General features: G+C 45.6%; 1 protein-coding gene across 1 annotated transcript in view; it reads right to left on the reverse strand.

Moving 5' to 3' along the window:
* Positions 1–12,780: 12,780 nt before the first annotated feature.
* TCF20 (transcription factor 20) overlaps positions 12,781–19,367 on the reverse strand; it is a 119,829-nt gene continuing 113,242 nt past the window's right edge. The window contains 2 exon segments of the mRNA XM_066990189.1: positions 12,781–14,080; positions 18,000–18,094. Of these exon segments, the coding sequence (XP_066846290.1) occupies positions 18,044–18,094 (51 nt within the window). The 3' untranslated portion in view covers positions 12,781–14,080; positions 18,000–18,043.

Here is a 19,367-nt window from a genome sequence, read left to right on the forward strand (position 1 = left end):
CGCTATTTTTGGTCCTTCTCCGTATCCTTTTTCTAGCCCGTCTTTTGCCCATTTTGCCCTAGCTCTGACTGCTTCTCCTCCCAGCTGCTTTAGTGCTGGAAGGGGGCAAGGGGGGAGCGGAGGAGACCGGCCTCGTGCTCCTCATCCTCCCTTGCCAGCCCCAGCAGCCAGCGATAACCACCACCTGCTCCCTTCAGACAGCTCCGGGGGATTTGGGCTGAAAAAAACGAGATCTCTATCGAGCACAGGCAGGCCGGTTTTTCAAGTGCTTGTCAAGTGGCCAAGTTTGAGCACAGTTTTAGGGAGCGGGCGCAATGTGTCTTCCTAACAGAGAGCCGCCTCCTGCCAAGTTTCAAGTGCAGCGCTTCTAAGCATTAAACCGAGAGAGGAAAAACGTCGCCAGAAATTTTTCTAACGGGTGAGGAGGAGGTCAGACAAACAATGGGTTTCTAAGAACGATGTCAGCCATCAGAAATGGATTAAAAATTTTTGGCTGAATGCTCCCAAACAAATTTAGCCGGAGGCACAACCCCAGCTTGGGAAATTTTAGTCTCAGTCGGTTCATTGTGACTGTCTTGGACTTCAGATAAGGCTTCGTAAATTGGAATTATTTGTACAGCTTTAAGATGGGCTGTGCAAACAGCTTGTTCATAATAAAGCAGTCAGCAGAACTGAAATAGCCAAGTCTTTCATAGTTACTGTTACTATGACTTACTGCCAGCCTTCCCACATTGCAAAGAAATCTGTTCTTCAGGCTTTTCTTCCTTAAATTCCCTGTGGCTCCCTACCCTTTTTCCTACACCCATCCCAGCACATCACCTGTTACCAAAGCAGGTCTCAGTCAGACTTTGCTTCTACCGCCCATCCCCAGCCTGGCCTGGTTTCCACCAGGCTAATGACAGATTCAACTCCAGATTCTCCTGCAGGCTTCGATTCCTCAGGCCAAACGGCTCCTGCCAGCACCTTCACCCGAGCTCGGCAGGGAGCTGATGGCCCAAACGCTGCTGCACAGGTCCCATAACAGCGCCGGTCCTGCCCGTCCTGCTCACCCCCGCGGTGCCGCTGGGCTCTGGGGAGGTTCCTGCCCTCTGGAAGGGAACAGCAGCACTTGTCCTGGCTCACACTCTACTGTGAAACTGTCAGAAAAATAGAGCTTACGCCCCCGGCACCACGGCTGCTGGTCTGTCTCAGCTGCTGGGTTTGGTTTCTTGTTCTTTAAGCTTCTCAGGAGCCGTGGATGTATTGTGTTTCTTTTCATTTTTGGATTAGTGCTGATACCGTGGGGTTTTTTTCTTTGCTGTAACAAGAGTATCCAGGGGAATTTTGGACGGAGGTACTGGCTAAAATCCTGTTATTAATTTTCTTGTAAAAGAAGCATTTAAATCCATATGGGAAAACTCATCCTGCTTTCCTAAAGAGTGAGATCAGTGGGATGCTTTTGAAAATAATGAGGTGATTAACTACAAGTTTGGCAGCCAAAGAGACAGAAGAACCGTGGTTTAGTTTCAGCCATCGATTTGAGCTGTGACTTAGAGGCAAGCAAGCAGCTAGCTGGCATCTCCGTTTCTGCTCTTGAAAAATGTGTTTAATGGTGCCATTTGCCCAGCTGTGATAAAGCATCTGCAAATCGAGGTGCAAAGTACATCTGTGAGGCCGGCCACAGTAATTATTACACGGCAAAGAGGCGGGTGGGCAGAGGGCTTGGAATAGAGGTTAGAAAAGATAAAACAAAAGTTAATTCGAAGAGTCCATTGCTAGAGGAAATGTCCAACTCTGATCTTTTTGTTTTGGCATGGGGAATATTTCATAGGCAGTGCCCTGCTGCTGCTGCTTCCAGGTGCTGGGGATGCCCTGCTTTTCCACAGTTAGGCCCCCAGTTCAGGGACTGCTGCATCAAAACAAAAAGGGGAGCTAATCTGGCTAAAAGAGAGTTGCATTTTTCTCCTGTGCTTAAGACCCTCAGGAGCACCGGCGATAACCCTGACTGCTATTGTCTCCTGGCAATTAAGTCAGTTTCCAGGAACTGGAATGGATAAATGAGTGATAGTCCTTCCTCTTTCCGCTCTAAGCCCATCACCCTGCTGCTGGTGGCTTCTGAGCATCCCCAGCTTCCCAGGAAAGCATTCGGCGCTGCATGGAGGCTCAGCCCAGAAGGATGAGCTGCAGGAGGCATTCCTCCTAGGACGTACATACTGCTACAATTCTCTGAGACTTAACAAAGGTACAGCTGATGGGTCCTGTTCACATCACCTTCCTGAGGGCTTGGTGGCTGTGACTGAAAGAGAAAGAGAAAAATCTTCTTCTGGCAAAGCGTCGCACTGCCTGCTTTAAGCGTATGTTCAGAGTGATGTTCAGAGCAGACCCGACTTCCGTGGCAGTGGCAAAAAAGCCACGGGCAGAAGCGGCACTGCGATTTTCCCCAGGTTTAGGGGACAGTGAATGCAGACTCAGCCAATGGGCACGAGGTTGGATGCTCCCTGTAGCTGCTTGACTTTGCATCACACCCTCCTGCCGTGCGACTGGGCACCTGTCCCTCGGGTGATGCAGGCTCGTGGCGGGCAGTGCCAGGCCGGCAGCTCCCAGTGCCACAGGGGGAAGCAGCATGAGGCCGGCCGGGCCCCCATCAGGAGGGTTTTGCCCCTGCCAGGGCTGGCAGCAGGCACAGAGGGATCCTCCTCCAACCATGCAGCGTCTCCTGGCCGCCTTCAAAAGCCCAGATGCCCCTCTGGCTTTGCCCACTAACAGAGCAGCAGAAACCTCGGCAATCCCTGTGCTCCCCCAGGTGCATGAGGAGCTCCAGGGGGTGGGGACTGATGACAAGATACAGGAAAACAGTGACGGGTGGGGAAGTGCAAGGAGAGGAGGAAGGAACAGAGGAGACGTGAAGAGCAGACTGATGCCTGCAAAGGCACGTGTATCTGCAGGCCAGGCTTAACCGATGAAGAAAATGTGCCTGCTGTTTGCTGGATTCAATCTGGTGATTGTTCTGCCAAGCAATTCACGAGCTCCTGAATTCTGCCCTTTGTTAAGCAGTCCATTAAATGAGCAGAAGATGATCTGAAGAACTGGCATTGATTCTACGAGCACACTATAAATAACGCAGCACTTCAGCAGTGAAAATAAAACACTTTTTATTTGTCCGAGCTCTTTTTGCCCAAATGATTATTAATACACCTAAAATTAAAATGCTCGAACATACAATTTAGATTATCTATAACCTGTGTTAATCATTTCCAGGAGCACCGAGTGCTTGGTGTTAGAGTACAGAGTTTATTATTTTGTTATTTTCATGAATAAAGCAGTGTCAGGCTCTCATTTTTTTTCATGTGTTTATCTGCACTTTTCATGTCAGCATAAACAATGGCTTGAATACAAGTAAGCATTTAGGAGTTTTTATCAATGTATTGGAAACACAGAAGATTGTTGCATGTTACTATGGCAGTGAAAGGGGTTGTTTGTGTTTGAGTTCTGTGTGATGCTCCCAATGATAGTTTATGCCTCGCAAACCCAAATGTGCATTGGAAATCGGAATGTATATTTATTTATGAACAGGAAAACCATGAATAACTGTTTGGGTTTGAAACATTGGCTCAGCCATGCGCACAGTTGGATTAATAACCGTGGGAGCATGTGGCGTGAAATAGAAATTAGAAATGGTGAAAATGCATGCAAGTTCCTAATACGAACAGTTCCGCTACTTGGGTGCATTTTGGAGCTCTGTCCTAAATGAACCGTCAGTTACTTTTGCCAGTAGGAGCTGCTACGTGCTCATAGCAACTGGACATAACAAGCTGATTTTTCTGCATTCATTTTTTTTTTCCTCCAGCTATGTAATTGTGGTTTTGTGTTAAAAACATTGCTTCAACAAAAATACCAGCATACTTTCACACGTGGGGTATCGGCAAGCAGTCGTCTTTCCTAGAGAGGGAGGGAGGACTTGAAGTGATGGCTGCAACGAGCGCTGAAATGCAAAGTATTTTTCTCAGTGGTTTTTAAGCTGTCCTGAAGGCAGGTGCTAAAAATGAACATTTGGGTGGTAACCACGCTTTGAAAAGCATTGGCTTGTTTAAAATGCTGTAATTTGGAGATTTCAAGAGCCATACTCCATATGGAGATGACAAACTTTAGTCCTCATGTCCACTGAGTAGTGGCACAGCTGTGTGTGAGCTGACGCCTTCCTGCAGCTCCCCACTGCTCCGAGGTAAGGCGCACCGGTTCCTACCCACACAGAGGAAAAGCCCTCAGACAAATCTTTAATTGCTCTGTACTCCTTGTTGCCTATCCCGAAGTCCAAGGCTTCTTGATTTGTCTTCACCGTGTTTTGAACTCAGGCCTAACACCTACGATAGCCTTTGCACTAGGGATTAAAAATCCAACAGCTATATCTGATATAACTTGTTTTCCTGTGCAAGTCTTACACATTTGACAGTGTGGGGCTCCTCCCGTCATGGCATTGCTTCACTGCTGGTAAATCCCACCAGCCGATTGCACCCGTGGAGACAGAGTCCACCTGGGCCCACCAGTGAGTAACAAAAAGGGCCACCAAAGAGCGCTTGGGGTGCGAAGAGGGCTCGGGGCTACCAAAACGAAGCAGAAACGCCTTCACACCCAGTCCAACAGGACGAGCTTTGTGTCGTGTGGGTGGAGCAGGGCCGGGGCCTCTGCAGAAGGTGGGAGCAGCTCAGCACGCGGCGGGCTCTGAGGGAGAGGCGCTGCCGCCCGGCACGCTGCGTGAGGGGCGCGTGTGGGAGCTCAGAGCTCCTTCCCCAGGTGGGCTGGCCTCGGCTGAAGTCTGGCTTGAAGACCTGTCCTCCTGGGAGTGGCAACGGAAAGGCAGGCTTGATGGAAAGCAGGAAAAAAAAAAAAAAAAAGTGTGGAGTTTCAGTTAGAAACTGCATCCCCCTGAAGAAGTAAGGCTTTGAAGTAGCTTCCCTCCTTGGGGTTACTCATCAGCAGCCTGCTCTGGGTAGCTCTGCTGGAGCAGGGCTTGGAGCAGGGGGCCTACAAACGTGCCTGCCCACCTCAGCCATTCTGTGATGCTGTGAGGACACAGGCTCCGGTAACTTCTCTCTGAAGGCCTAAATGCAGGCCATGTTCTGTGCTGCCTCTCCCTGCTGGCTGCAGAAGGTGCAGTTTGGGGTTCAGAGTAACCTCCCGCTGCTGTTTGAACCACCGCTGCCTGCCTTGGGTGGCTGTGCTAAAGCCCTCAAGGTGGGCTGGGGCTCAGAATTAAAATAAATGCTGAATATTTTCAGGGATCCACGCCGTCTGACCACCCTTGACTTGCAATACCGTTGTGAATGGGTGCATTTATAAGCAGGATAGAGCCAGGCTCTTCTCTGAACTGTGCAGCGACAGGACAAGAGACAACAGTCATGAGTGGCAGCCACCAAACTGCAATCAGATGTCAGGAGAAAGCCCTACCCCACGGGAATGGGGCCCAGAGGGGATGCGGATTCTTCACCCTTCAGATTTTCAAGACATGGCTGCCCAGGGCCCTGAGCAAGCTGGTCTAGTCTTGAGGTTGGCATTCGCTGTGTAGGAGGCCAGAGCAGAGACCTCTAGAGTTCCCCTCCAGTCTGGTCTGTGATTCGGCAGCAACAGGATTTCAGGTAGCTTCAAGAAGTGTAAACGTGGATGACAGGAAAAAAATTCATGTGTGTTCTCTTTGTAACAGTCATGGCTGCTGCCTGGGATTCCCTGTCACAGACACTATTTAAATTCTTCTTTACCTCGTGGCCTAGGGCAGGTATACCTTTGTGAAGCAATGGGGAAATTTTCCTCAATTTGGGAAAACAAAAATAATAGCTGAAGAAGTCTGGAATCAATTTATGATTCTATGTTAAAAGGACAGAGAAAGAGATAGAGAAAAAAGGAAGAATTTCAGAACTCCTGACTCGCCCAGATGATGAGGAGAGCTGATAGGCCAAAAACCCAATCTGAGGAGTTGCTGAAATAGCCACCAGACACCAGCGATGGTGACCTCCTGAAGGAGGAGCCTGGAGGTGCCAGGATTTCTGTGCCTGGCGTGGCAGTGACACCGACCACTGACGCCCTTGGTTGCACCAAGGGTGGGACAGAGGGCTGAGAAATGGGAACTCCTGCATCCCAAATCCTTTGGGCTACAGCTCCACAACAAAACCCCCTTAAGAGCCTCAAAGATGAATTATGAAAAGTAAGGGTGAGCTAGCTGCAAATACCACCAGCATGCAATGCACAGATTACCTGAAAGTAACAGAAGATGGAGAAATGCAGCACCGCAGTCTTCCTGTAATCAGCAGAAAGAAGGATGAAAATGGCTCAGCCTGTTTACACCTGTTGTGAGCTCTCTGGTGCTTTTTGAATCTTGGTGTCACCAGGCTTTTCAAAATCCTTAGGGGTAACTTTTCTCTGACAATTACAGCAGTGTGAGCCACAACAGCTGCGGTAGAAATCAAATTCAAACAACTGCTGCTGGTGCAGAAGTAAAAACAAAGGGAAATACACGAGTTGGTTGCCTCTCTCTTCTCTAAGATGGCTTGTGCTGTGTGTCTGCTCAAAGTATATTTCAAGGACTGATACTTAGGAAGTTGTGGCTTGAAAGTACAAAGACTGCTTACTACAAGGAGGGCTTTTTTTTATTTTTTTCCTGCATGAATGCTCTCAGCTTGTGCAGAGATACAGCATCTCCTGGGAAACCTTGAATTGAGACATTTGAGTTGTCCAAGTGTGCCCTGCACTCATCATGGACCTGAGCCTGTATGAACGGATTCTTACTAGCACTTGCACAGCAAGCTGTGCAAGCTGGTCAGTGAACACAAACACTACTCATTTTTCTCTGCTATTGGACACCTATACTCATGTATTTACAGATGGCGGTATATGCTTGCAGATCAGAAAGAAAAGTACGTGTATTCCTAAAAAGAAAAAAAGCAAAACTGGATTTCCTTGATGTGCCAAGCGAAGAAAGAGGAAGGTTAGAGGACTGTTGCAAACAGCCAGATGAAAAGGCTGTTCAAACAAGCCCCAGACAGACCCTTTCTTTAGCATCGTAAAGGACAATAAAAGAAAGCTCTACCAGACACTTCATTAAGCACTTGACTACAGCCTAGGAAGCACTTTTGTTTGTTTGCTTTTGGTTTAGATTAGCTACTCGGAAATTCCAAGTAACTCCAATAAATGCTAAAAAGGAGGGGCAAATCTCTCTGCAAAGCATGTTTTTAGAGCTTGCACTGACTTCTAGTTTCTCTCTGACTCAACCAGCCCTTTTAATTAGCCCACATGAAACCCCGGAAGACTAACATCCCTCCCTGGGACAGGACAAAGACTTGGCAGTCCCACATGGATGCACATCCCATCTCCGTGCCCAAGGGACCAGCCCTGTCCCTGAGCTTTGTGTAGCCCTTGGCCTCTGCTCTGCTGACAGACAGACAACTGCCGAGCAGGCATGGAAGCAGCCTTCCTTTTCCACATTCATTGCGGGCTGCTATCAACTGGCATTAGAAAAGCAAGATAAAGCTTGTGTGCTTTGAAGAGGGACAAACAAACCCAGGTGACCTGGTCAACAGTCCATTTTTAAGAAGAGCAGAGTCTATTTCGAACTGCTATTTGGATGAAAAATCGTTGTTCCACCTTAAAGAATTGATTTGGGGGCCTGTTGTATGATAAGTGGCACAGAGTGAGGTTGGCATGGTACCCATCTAGGCTGTTCTTCCAAACCCAACACACATGCAACCTCAAACTTCATAAGTGGTCACCAGGTACAGCCATGCCCCAGCGAGGCCTTTGCGTGCCTTTCTGGTGGTCTCAGGCCTCCTCCTCTCGTGCCTTAGCATTCCCAGAAAGGAGCCCCAAGGACAAACCTCCCAGGACTTCTCCTACTGAACCGTTATCTCTTCCACGCCGTTAGGCCCCTTGGAGGAGGTGGTCTCACCTCCCCGTGGTGGTGAGAGGCACTCGGACCGCAGCAGTTGTCCGGCAGTTGTTTCAACTTCGGTTCTACTGCAGCTGTTGTGGCTCGCGCTGTTGTAATGGCTGAAGGGTTACCCCTAAGGATTTTGAGAAGCCTCGTGACACCAAGAACCAAAAAGCACCTGAGAGCTCACAACAGGTGTAAACAGCTGCAATGCTGATGGGGGTGTTCGGCAGTGCTTGGGGTAATTGGGCCACGCTTCCAAAGGCCCCTTGCAAAGCAGAATTCATTCCAGTAACCAGCAGGCTGCAGCCACTGGGGCTGATTATTAGGGATTGGCATTATTTTTTTAGCCATTTCCACTTCTGATTTGTTCATCATCTAGACTGCAACAAGTCTGCAGAGTCCAAAAGGCGCACCTTCTTCTGAAGCAACAAACCACAAACTCGACATCTATAAATCCTTCTTCCGTATTTGTCGTAAGGTATGCTCATACATCTGCTGTAACAGCATCTTTTTCAAGCCTTTGGCTGGAAGTCCAATTATATTTTCCTACTACAAACGCTATAAACTGTACAGACCTTTCCCTTTTTAATCGCCCCATTAGATGTGGTGGTGCTTCTTTGATGAATTAGCTTCAGCCCACAGGAATCTGGTTGCTATACAACGCAGACGTGTCTGTACAGCTCCCAGCTCCCTCCCAGACATCTCAGCCGTTTTTTGCTTATCCCTGCTGAAAGATGCGAGACTGAAAAGATGTAATTTCAATAAAACTCAGGAAAGTCGCTGTCATAATGTCTCAAAGCCAGGGAGCGCTGACCCTCGAGCCCACTGTGACCTCCAGGTTTGGTTATTGGCAAATCTGGTTACAACCCCACAGTTAGCGATGTACTGCATGCAGTGCTGGCAGACAAACTGGCTCTGTTCACGTGCAGTGGGTTTTATCATGCAGAAGAGTATGCAATCAGTCTGAATCCCAATCCCTCAGCCAGAGTGGAATACTTCCATCACGGGAGGTTTGCTATGGGCTAAAAATGTTGTTTGTTTGTTGGCTTTCTTAATTACTAAGATGGGAGATAACTTTATGCTGCTGAGAAATATCAGCATTTCTAAAGCTAGCTAAGGTCAAAATCCTGAAATGATAGCATTGAAACTGAGTTGAGCAATGAATTACAAGAAACCTCTATAGGACAAGGAGGAAAGGGAAGCAATCTAGGCTCTGAATATAGCCTCATGAAAGAAGTGAGCAAACAAGCCATGCTTTTCTTCCAATTCATGCTCCCTTTGGTAGGAGGGCAAACTAGCACATGGGTCCCACTTAAGAAATGAACTCTTACAAAAAGACTCTCTAAGGAACATCCTGTTCACTTTTTGTCTGGATGAAAAGGTGAACTTTTTGGATCTGATCAAAAGCACGAGAGAAAAAAATTAAACTCATGTACAATGACAGCATCTGTTTCACTAATCTGCAGACTGTAAGTAAAACCTTATCAGTATGGAAGTGATTTTTCAGTGATGTGCTTTAGCCAAACTGTGGCATGCAGCAAAAAAAAAAAAAAAAAAAAAACAGACAAAAAAACAATGTGAGTTACTGGTCTCCCATGATACTCTAATAGTTACTTTTGCTCTCTACCTTAATTGAATAAATTATCTGGTTCACAACACACTGCAGGAGCTCAAAGCAAACAAACAAAACCAAAGCACACCAACCCACAAGATGGTTGTTACAAGTGCACCATAGCCAAACAAGAATCTCACCCTGTTTCACCATAAAGAGAATTCTGATCGAAACCTTCAATTGTAACGACACTTCAACTTCTCGTAGGAAAGTCAGTGCCACAAAACATTAGCCACATCTTTGTATTTTCTAGATCTGTAACTAAACCTGGATTATCTCTGTGTTTTTTTTTTTTACACAATTTTTAATCACTAAAAAAAAAAATAAATTCCAAACCAATGATGATTGATTTATTTATCCTCAACCATCCAGATACCCTGTTCAACTTCCAAAGGCCTGATACCTAAATTCAGTTTTCTACGGTTTTAGATAGAGGTCTGTTTTTCCTGGCTATTCTGGTACGTCAGGGACTAGATCAGACAAACCAATTCTGTACTCTTCTAACCAAATATCTCTACTACGCCCACCACAACCATTGCACTCAAGATGGCACATACGATTCCTGATGTCGTAACAGTTATTAGCCATAATTTAGAAAATTTGTATCTGACTCAGCCCCAAAATATTCTCCCCCTAACCGTACCAGCTTAAATGCATTATCTTTCCTCACATATGCTGCCTCTTTACAGTTGTAGTTTGTACATTGTTTTTACATTGTAGTTTGTACTGCATGTTACATCATTTAGTTTCTCATACCTTGACAGCACTATCCACCTCTTTTTTTTAAAATTATTTTTACTTTTTTAAATGCATGTCCCACCGAAAACTTTGTTCTTTAGCTTGGCACTAGCTGGACTCCATGAACTAGATGTACAATATTCTCTGGGAGATGTTCTGCCCTGAAGCCCTGGAGTGTTTTTGTCTCGATATCATTGCATGTCATCAGCTTGTTTGTTCTGATTCAAAAGGTTCAAGAACATCACAAACCCTGGTCAAATCCCCAATCACACCTGTGTCGTACACAGATTAGCAAGGATGGCCGCCACCTTCTGTATCGGCAGCTGAGTCTGCTTTCTCCTCTGATGCGCAATCTATAAAATCCACAGTAGTCTATGCCTTGGCTTTCGAAGTGTAGATTTCACATGCAATAAAAATCCATGAATATAAATCAATCAACAGCTCCCAGTATCAAGATGTGCTTGCTCTACGTATCCCAGACTGTCCATCAATTCCTGCAGGGATTTCCTTTATCCTCCTGGCCTCCAGCTGAACCTTGACCAGCTCGTATTTATAGACATCCTTTGTGTATTTCATCTGCTGAACATCCTTTAAGGGGGAGAAAGGAAAAAAAAAAGGGAAAAAAAAAATCACCACACCACCATCTTTGACCATGTTGAGCAGTGTTGATTGACTCAGGTGAGTTGTTAGACTTCCTTTTTAAATGGCAACCACTCACTTGGGAAATGCTGTTAAGCCACCACCTGTATTTCCCGGGAAGCTGGTGTTAGTCTCTCCTGTTAGAGATCCCGATGAGAGTCCGACAGCATGGAGAACCACTTTGAAAATGAGCTGCTTTATCCAAACTCTCAGTTCATTTTCTCATCAAAATAGGTAACTCACAAGTTGTTGGAAGGTCACTGATACACTTCTTGATCCAATTCAGCTGTGGGTCATTTCTGCTTTACAAACTCTAAATTAGCCAAGATTACCAAACCTTTTTTCCTTCTTTCAAGGTTGGGGTATCCGTGGTATCAAGCTGCTATTGCTTTTGCAGGAAGGAACTGGTAAACATTTTGCACACAGCTTTCAGAATCCGCTTCGGCACTTTCAGCTTCTGATCCGAAATACATTTTTATTTCCAAGTGATTTTATGACTGCTCTGGACCATATCCAAGTTCCCCCAAGAATCCATTAAGCATTCTTTTAGATCCTCGTAGCTTGGCTTTAGAGAATTGTTGTAGCTCTGGTTTCTGTACGTGACTGCCATGCAGATGGCCAACTTGCAGGACCCCTCTCTACGGGACAACACGCTCCTAACCTCCGAAAACCACCCCGATGAGGGGCCAAGTGGAAGCTGACTTGAAGGGTTCGAAGTACTTCCCAACGAGAAGTATTTGTCATGGAGTCGAGAGCGGTACAATTTGTTGATTTACTTTACTGTACGTGACTCCCACTGCCTTCCAAACAAGGTGTGCAAGGAGCTCTAGAATTGCCACAACTGCCGTGAGCACACACAAGGAAAACCTCTGAGACTCCCTCCCAGCCATCCCGAAACTTTCTCCCTCTGCTGTGTGACACCACCAAAAAGAGCCAAAAGCACCAGATCAGCAGTTTTACCAGTTTGCTGCTGCTGTAGTACTACAAAGCAGATTCCTCACCGACATCAATCAAGGCAATGACTTCCCCTTCCCCTCCCAACAGGTTGAATAGAACAGACACTACGAAAAAAAAAACCATTTTTTATTCAGTTGAAAAGAAGTCATTTACTCAATCACATTAACTATGCTAAAAATGATTTTTTCTGACTACACCAGCAGTTAAATATTTTCAGCACCAATTCAGGACACATTAGTGACATTTATCACAACAGGTCTATTTCTTAATGTAGAAGGACATACTAACTTCAGGAGCTGCTACTGGGAAAGGAGTAAGCAGAAGACTGCCTGTTCTTTCCAAATTCTTATCAGCAAAAGTAGCAACTTCTAGAAATAAATAACTGCCAAATTATCTCCCAAATCTTTAAATCGATCTTTTAAAAATAGAGTTAAAATAGATATCTTAATATGAGCTATCATAGATTTTATTTTTTATGTGCTGAATACTCCAAAATGCGAGTAGTTGAGCAAGCATCCAGTACATAACTTTTTAAAATAGTTCTTCCCTCCCCACAATATCAACCCCCCCCCCCTTTTTTTTTTTATCCAAGTCATGCTGGTTAGATCCCTATCTATAGTGACTTCCCAGTAAACACCACGCTGTTTGATATCACTAGGATATGCTACCATCCTATGAGTGAAAGAAGTCAGTGAACCGGTGAAATGCCACCACCTCACACGAACAGAAAATTCATCCAGTCATTGGCTCGTTATCTTGGAGCATCAAACAAATCCTAAGCTTTTATTTTTAAAAGCTTTTGTGGTCTTCCTCTTGCTGGGCCAGTTCAGAAGGTCATCGCTGAAGGCAGAACTGATGAAGGCAAATAAACCAAAAAGCAGCAGATAGTAGTGTCTCTGTCCTTTTAAACAAATCAAGTTCGCACAAAACAAAAGGAGACAAGGTTAAAATGAAGTTTATTAGTTTTTTTGGTTTTTTTAAGCTTTTTTTATATAAAACTGTTTGTGAAACAGCTATTTTATTCCCATGGCAGAGTGACCCCTGAAAGATGCACTAACCCCTTTCTTAAGGCCTTAATAAGAAAAAATTCAGAATTTTTTGTTGCTGTTCCTTAAACCCAAATGTTTTACAATTACATAATTTACAAAAACAAAACAAACAAAAAAAAAACAAAACCACATAGTGTAGCCTGTTACACTGACATTCCCTCTTCCTTCTTTTGGAAAAGCAAAACGTAAAATAAAAAAGGGCTAAGTGGATATTCTGAACAGTTTAGCACGCTGACTCCACCAACGTTCAGACTTCCTTTCCATTTCCCCAACCTGGCAGGTACACCACGTCTTCCACCTGCCTTCAGGACTGAAGGCAGCCTCTGGGAATGATCTGGGGGTGCATGCTGTTGCCACAGAGGACAGCTACTCCTTTCCCCAACATGGTACCGATGTTTCCACACGTACAAGGTTAAGTTTGTTTGCGTGACCTAAGCAAGCAGCAGCTACCTCTTCCTTTGTGAGCCACATGACCTAAGAGTTTTCAGATGTTTTTCAAGCTTCCACTGTTGATATATAGTGTTTCTTAAAACTCTAACCTCCCTACCCCACATACACAAAGTACAAACACCCCATCACCTGCATCCATCCAAGCCTTCCTCCCACACCCTACAGTTTATCCTGTGATTTGTTTTCCTTTTAAAATTGAATTTCCTTGGATGTTGTGAGAAAGAAAGCAAGAGGAAGGGAGACAAATCCAGTCTGGAGTACTCCCAGTTCCACGGTTCTTTCCTGCAAAATGTAAGGCTCCGCGAGCCTTGCATTAATTTTGGATTTAATATTTCCTTTAGCTACGGATTTGTTTTTTAATTTGTCTGGGTTTTTGTTAATTTTAATCAAAAAGCATCAAAAGGGATAGCGCACCTTTCATTTAAAACAAAGTCTTTCGAGACTAAAAAATAGATCTTTATATATATATATATTTATCCCTCCCTCTTTAGTTCCCCCCACCTGTTTCCTTTTTCCCCCTCCCCTTCCCACTGTCACTATGGAGATTGTGTCCATGGAAACAGCTGGTTCGGACTCCTTGGTCGGATTCGGTGATGCCATCGGTCTTGAGTGTGATGTAAGAATTTATGAAGGAAGTGCTGGCGTTGGCAGGCACGTCGAGAGGGGGCATGGCTGCACAGTGGGAGAGATTCCATTCAGTCACGAATGTCCACCGCTTTTTTATCTCAACAGCCTAACCTGAAAAACAAAGTGACACCAGTAATATGTCGGAAAGCTTCATTTCCTCGGTCCACCAGCACTCCCCCCGCATTTTGGGGAAACGTACTCGGCAGCCTACTGCGGGTGGCAGCAACACCCAGGTCTCTAGGTTTGTGGACTAAAAACGGACGCAAGCACAACGGTGAGTAGTTCATAAAAGCGAATCCACGTAATGACAAGTAGGAGCTTAACAACCAGCAGAAAACGAACTAAGCCCGGCTACGGAGGAGCCCAGAAGGGCAGAGCTGCCTGCACCCTGACAGAGGAGCTACCTCCAGCAGCGAGAAAGGAGCTCGCTCACCTCCTCTTCAGTCCCCGTCCTGACTATGGAAACTGGAAACAAAGGGGCCAAGCACGTTCGAATGTGATGACAGCTTTGGGAATGCCATGCTGTCCGTACAGTTTGGACCCAAATATTTTTATGCAGGTAGACAGTAGCTTGCAGTGGACACGGAGCAGATAATGAAACTGGTATCAGCACTAGAGGAGTCCAGGCACAGGAACCAAACTCCTGAAATGGCTAGATTTCACCAGCTAAAGGTAGTTATACAGTTATACTAATTGCTGGTCAAGTAATATCAATTTGTGTTGCCTAATGGCCAGGCTGTGGTGGCAAAAGTTCATGGAAAGACTGCGCTCGTGATGCCTCTACAGACCAATGTGGGAATGTCCAGGTGCTTGGCATGCTCATTCTCCCTGCCCAGACGTTCTGAGGAGACAAAATGAACTCCAGGAGTTCACTACGTTGGTGGAGGTGTAGTTCAAAAGAGAAACTGCACACAAAGTTAAAATTTCATTTCTCTAAGCCACAGTTCTCATTCTTAATCTGCACAGCCGAGAAAGCAAAGCTTGAAATAATATATTCCTTTCTTCCCTTCTCCCGCAACACAAGTGAGGCCCAGAAGCAATGTATTTATTTAGCAAGTTAACCCTTTGATGCAACTTGGATAAATCCTTCCCCACCAGCCAGTGGGTTTGGGTAAAGACAAAACTCACGATGCACGTGGCACATATGGAAAGCAGCTAATAGCATTCGAGGTGTGCCTGTGAACAAGGTAACACCCATGATCATTCAGAGCAGGCAATTAAACTCCAGGAGTCCTTAGTGTGATACAGAAGTCAATGCCCCTCTGATTATCAGCACACCAACTAGATTACATCGCAGCAAGCGTACCTCTTGGCTTCAAACATCCCCTCCTACAGGGGTGCCAGGCTACGAGCGAAGAGTCGGGCAAGTAGGTATGAAAACAGACGGGTAAGCCATGGAGTTACAGCTCGAGAGGAAAGGAGGGAGGCTCCTAGACAGTTCAGGCAGCTGACCTTTGTGGTGCTCATTACTGTGCAACTGTGAGCCCGCACTGAAGGAGTGTCAAGGCCGCGTTGCTGTCTCTGGCTCCTGTACAAGTGCCGCTTGCCCATGCCTGGAATCAATCCAGAGCATTAGGCACTGGCTCCGGGAGAAAGCAGGCTCACCACACAGAGAGTCCTTCCCCGTTCCTGGACAAGATCCAGAGCACCAGACTCACTCTCACAGTCACTCTCCAGATCTGGAGTTGATCCAAATGTTCTGGAGGCAACTGGCTCAGGGAGAAAGAAGCAACAAACAGAGACAGAATACACTGACTTGCCTGGATGTTATCCAACGCGCAGGATTTTTCCTAACTTGCCGGGCCTAGGAGCAAAGCAAGACGAAACAGCCCAAGAGCCTAACAGCTGACTGCCCCTTCTATCTTTACACTAAGGCCTGCGAAACGGCAGCCGCTGTTCTACCAGGACAGCGGCAGAAGTCCTCTAACCTTAGTTAATTACCCCCATGATGCAGCAACCCCCCCCCTTTTTTTTAAGAACAGGACCTTTTGGATTTGCGTGGGTTTTATTTTTTGATATGAGGTCAGGCTGGACAACTTCATCTCTGAAATATTCTCAGCCCCAAAGGAGGAGGCTAAGTAGGACCTTCAGGTGAGAACTACCTGAGGCAAAAGTAGAACTGGGAAGAAATGATGCCTTCGAGAGATGCCTAGAGCACACAGCAAACATGGTGCTGAGATTCTGCAGCTTGCAAGGTCTTAAGCCAATATATTGCTGTTGTATATATAAAAATTTAGTGCTGGGAAGTGATGCAGTAAACAGAGCTGCATAAAGGTCTCTGGGACATACTAAGAGTCACAAACTCCTTATTAAAACGCCTGCAAAAATCATCCCTGAGAAGACAATTCCTCACCTTCTCTAGTGTTAAACAGCTGTACCTGATGCACTGTCTGTAAGACTACCATCCTGTTTAAACATTATAAACCACACTGGCTTTTACACTTAAGGAGAAAAGCTTAAAAGAATCCCAATGTCCTTTACCATAGAAGGCAACAGTTATGCAAATAATAAACTTTGAAGTTTAATACTGTTTGCATGGTAACTGTTTTAACAACACTCCAATACCAAGAACAAATACCGTTAAAAATAAAATCACAGAAAACAGACCTGGGCCAATTCAGCAGTCACTCTACAAAGTTTTTATAGGAAACACTAGCTGTCTTCTGCACTGCACTAAAAACCAGAATTCTCCAGTTCATCCCTCATCTTTCATAGAAAACACCATTAAAAGCTCTTCACTCTTAGTTGGAGAAACAAGCAAGATTCTAGGGCAAAGGAGGTGCCTGGGAAGCGAGGAAATGGTGTCAAGGGAAAGGGACCATTGTCATCAGCTCAGACAGCAGACATGAAAGAGCAACGTCAGCTGCAGTGTTGCAAGAAAAAGAGAAACAACTGCCTGGAGTAAGAAATGCACCTGAGCATTGAAATGAAGTCCAGAGACTTTACTGGGCTACAGTTAATGGGAAAATGTGCCAACAGGACCTAATTTGAAATCACTTAATTAGTTTAGACCTCCCTCTTGCCACCAAATGGCAATGAACTCGACGGAAATGAAGTAAGAAATCCCTTCCTCAACACGCTCCCCAGTGCGGATTCCCACCTCTGTGCTGCTCCCTCCTTGTGCCAGGGAATTCGCCCAGCCACACAGCAAACCAGGTTAGGACAATGGCCTAACCACGTGGCAAAACATAATTTCCGACAAATCGAGTTTCTGACCAGGTTCACACGTGGCTGTATGAACGTTTGGGCTAGTCGAAGGGGGAGGCAGGAGGAAGGAGGCAGCTGGGGTTCGAGAGCAGAACTGCTGCCTTCTGCAGCGCTGCTGACTTACACTGACCAAGAGCATCTACAGGCTACCCTGGATCCAGTGTGAAAGGAGGTGAGGAATTAGAAGAAACTATACAAACTTGAATTTGTGGCCCCTTGGGGATATAATTCCATCTTCTCTCATCCACGACTGTTTGCAAAATAAAGGAAAATGCTGGTCTGAAAGGAATGTAATGGGCTTCTGGTGAGATTAATGCACTTATCCCCGTATTTACATTTCTAGAAAACAGGGGAATCAAAACTGCAATGATCTTGAACTCATCAGCATTATTAATTTTTCCTCACATACAGAATTGAAGAGACTGTGATGAACTTTTTTTTAAAAACCAAACCAAACCAGAACCAGGCAGTTACCTGTGACTTAAGGAAAAACCCCTTCAAATCCTTATGGGCATGATCAGGGCAATACGAAAGGAGATTTCTGCCACTGGTTTAGCTGGGGGAGTAATCAAGCAGTTACGACAGCTAACATGCTTTGCCTCTCACCACTAAACAGAAGAAACTGCTGCAGAAATACAACAAAACTGAAGTCACTAGCCTGAACAGTACGGTAGCAGGACAAATAGGAAACAAAAATTAGTAATTACAGATTTTCTGCATGTACACGAGATCACCTTGTTATCTCATAGCAGCAGGGAAGAGCACTGCAGGTAAGGAGCCACAGGAGAAGGCAGGTGGAAACTGGAAGCTCTCCCCAACTCACCTGTGCTTGCTTTTATTTCCATTCCCAGGAGTACACTTCCCCCCTCACCCCCGCTCCGACTGCTCTGTGCTGAGGCTGCCTTTCACCATCTTGTTCTGCAAGGAGGGAAGAGAGCAAGGAAGGAGGGGCTGACGAACCAGCAAGCCAAAAGGAGGAGGAAAAAGAAAACAAGGGAGAAAAGGAAGACAGGGGTAGGGAAAGTGAACATACAGAAAGTGAGAGAGAGAAAGAGAAGTCAGTATTGAAACCAGACACAGATTTTCAGACAGAGTTTTCCCTGTGACAAAAGCAGGCAAATTTGCAAAAGTAAAGAGGTTGGGATACGAAAGCCTGGTTAAGAAACACAGAATTTAACACAAAAAAGATAGAACAAACTTAGCAACATCACTTGTAACTACCCCGCAGATGGCTTAAGAAAACCTAAGAGTGCAGTGCCTCTAAAAGGTGAGGTGTCCCATCCCCTCTATGCCCCCTTCTGTGCCTCTGCATCCTCACCAGTTCCCTTGCAACAGCACTTGCTGCAGACACGCAGCTGGCTGGGTCTGCGAGTGGAAGCTGAACCCTTCCGAAGATGATTAGTTTTCAGACAGCATTCTCCCCGTGATAAAAGCCGCTGTTTTGCAAAAGTAGCACATTCAGGACATGGATGGTTGAAGCATCAGTGCTGACAGAAGGAAATGGGAAAGCTCGCTGGGGAGCACAGGGAAAGGCAGGACCAGTCCCTCTGGACTTCGCCTGCTTCTGCCTCGAGTGTTAAGCGCAGCTAATGAGGCAAGGAGCACCTCTGCTCTCCAGGAGCCACTTATTATGATGAGGTGTATTTACTGACGTGAGGCAAGGACTAAAAAAGGGTAAGAAGCACTATACTGGGGGACTTACTGAGTGTCAGTGGATTTATGAAGTTAGCTCTTCCACCCATTAACTAAAGAACAGAGGAGTGAGATATTAGACAGCTACTAATTAGCTACTAATGTTAAACTGTTGCTTCCTAACAGCCTGGTTTTAAATGGTCTAATCTAAAACTCTTCTCCTTTCAGTCGCTCATGCTCGTAGCTTGCAAAAAAAAATGGTTATAATTTGTTTCCCTGTCATTCTAGAGCAATGGTTTTCAGCCTTTCTGTTCCAGCCTCTCCATTCCAGTAACTACAAAGGAAGGAGCCCGGCGATGTTATATTCTGCCCTGCAGAAGAATTTGCAGCAAACCAGTAATGATTAGTGAACCACAGAGCAAGGGCAGAGTCACAAGCAGGCAACAAAAAGGCCTGCTTGACTGCAAACAAATGATTCATGTATTTACTAAGCAAAAGCCACCAAAGTTCAGTGTCAAAGGCTGCTGATGTTGAATTTCTGTTTTTGAAGCGACACAGC

This window comes from Anser cygnoides, chromosome 1 (genome assembly GCF_040182565.1).
Source record: "Anser cygnoides isolate HZ-2024a breed goose chromosome 1, Taihu_goose_T2T_genome, whole genome shotgun sequence".
NCBI classification, from domain to species: Eukaryota; Metazoa; Chordata; class Aves; order Anseriformes; family Anatidae; genus Anser; species Anser cygnoides.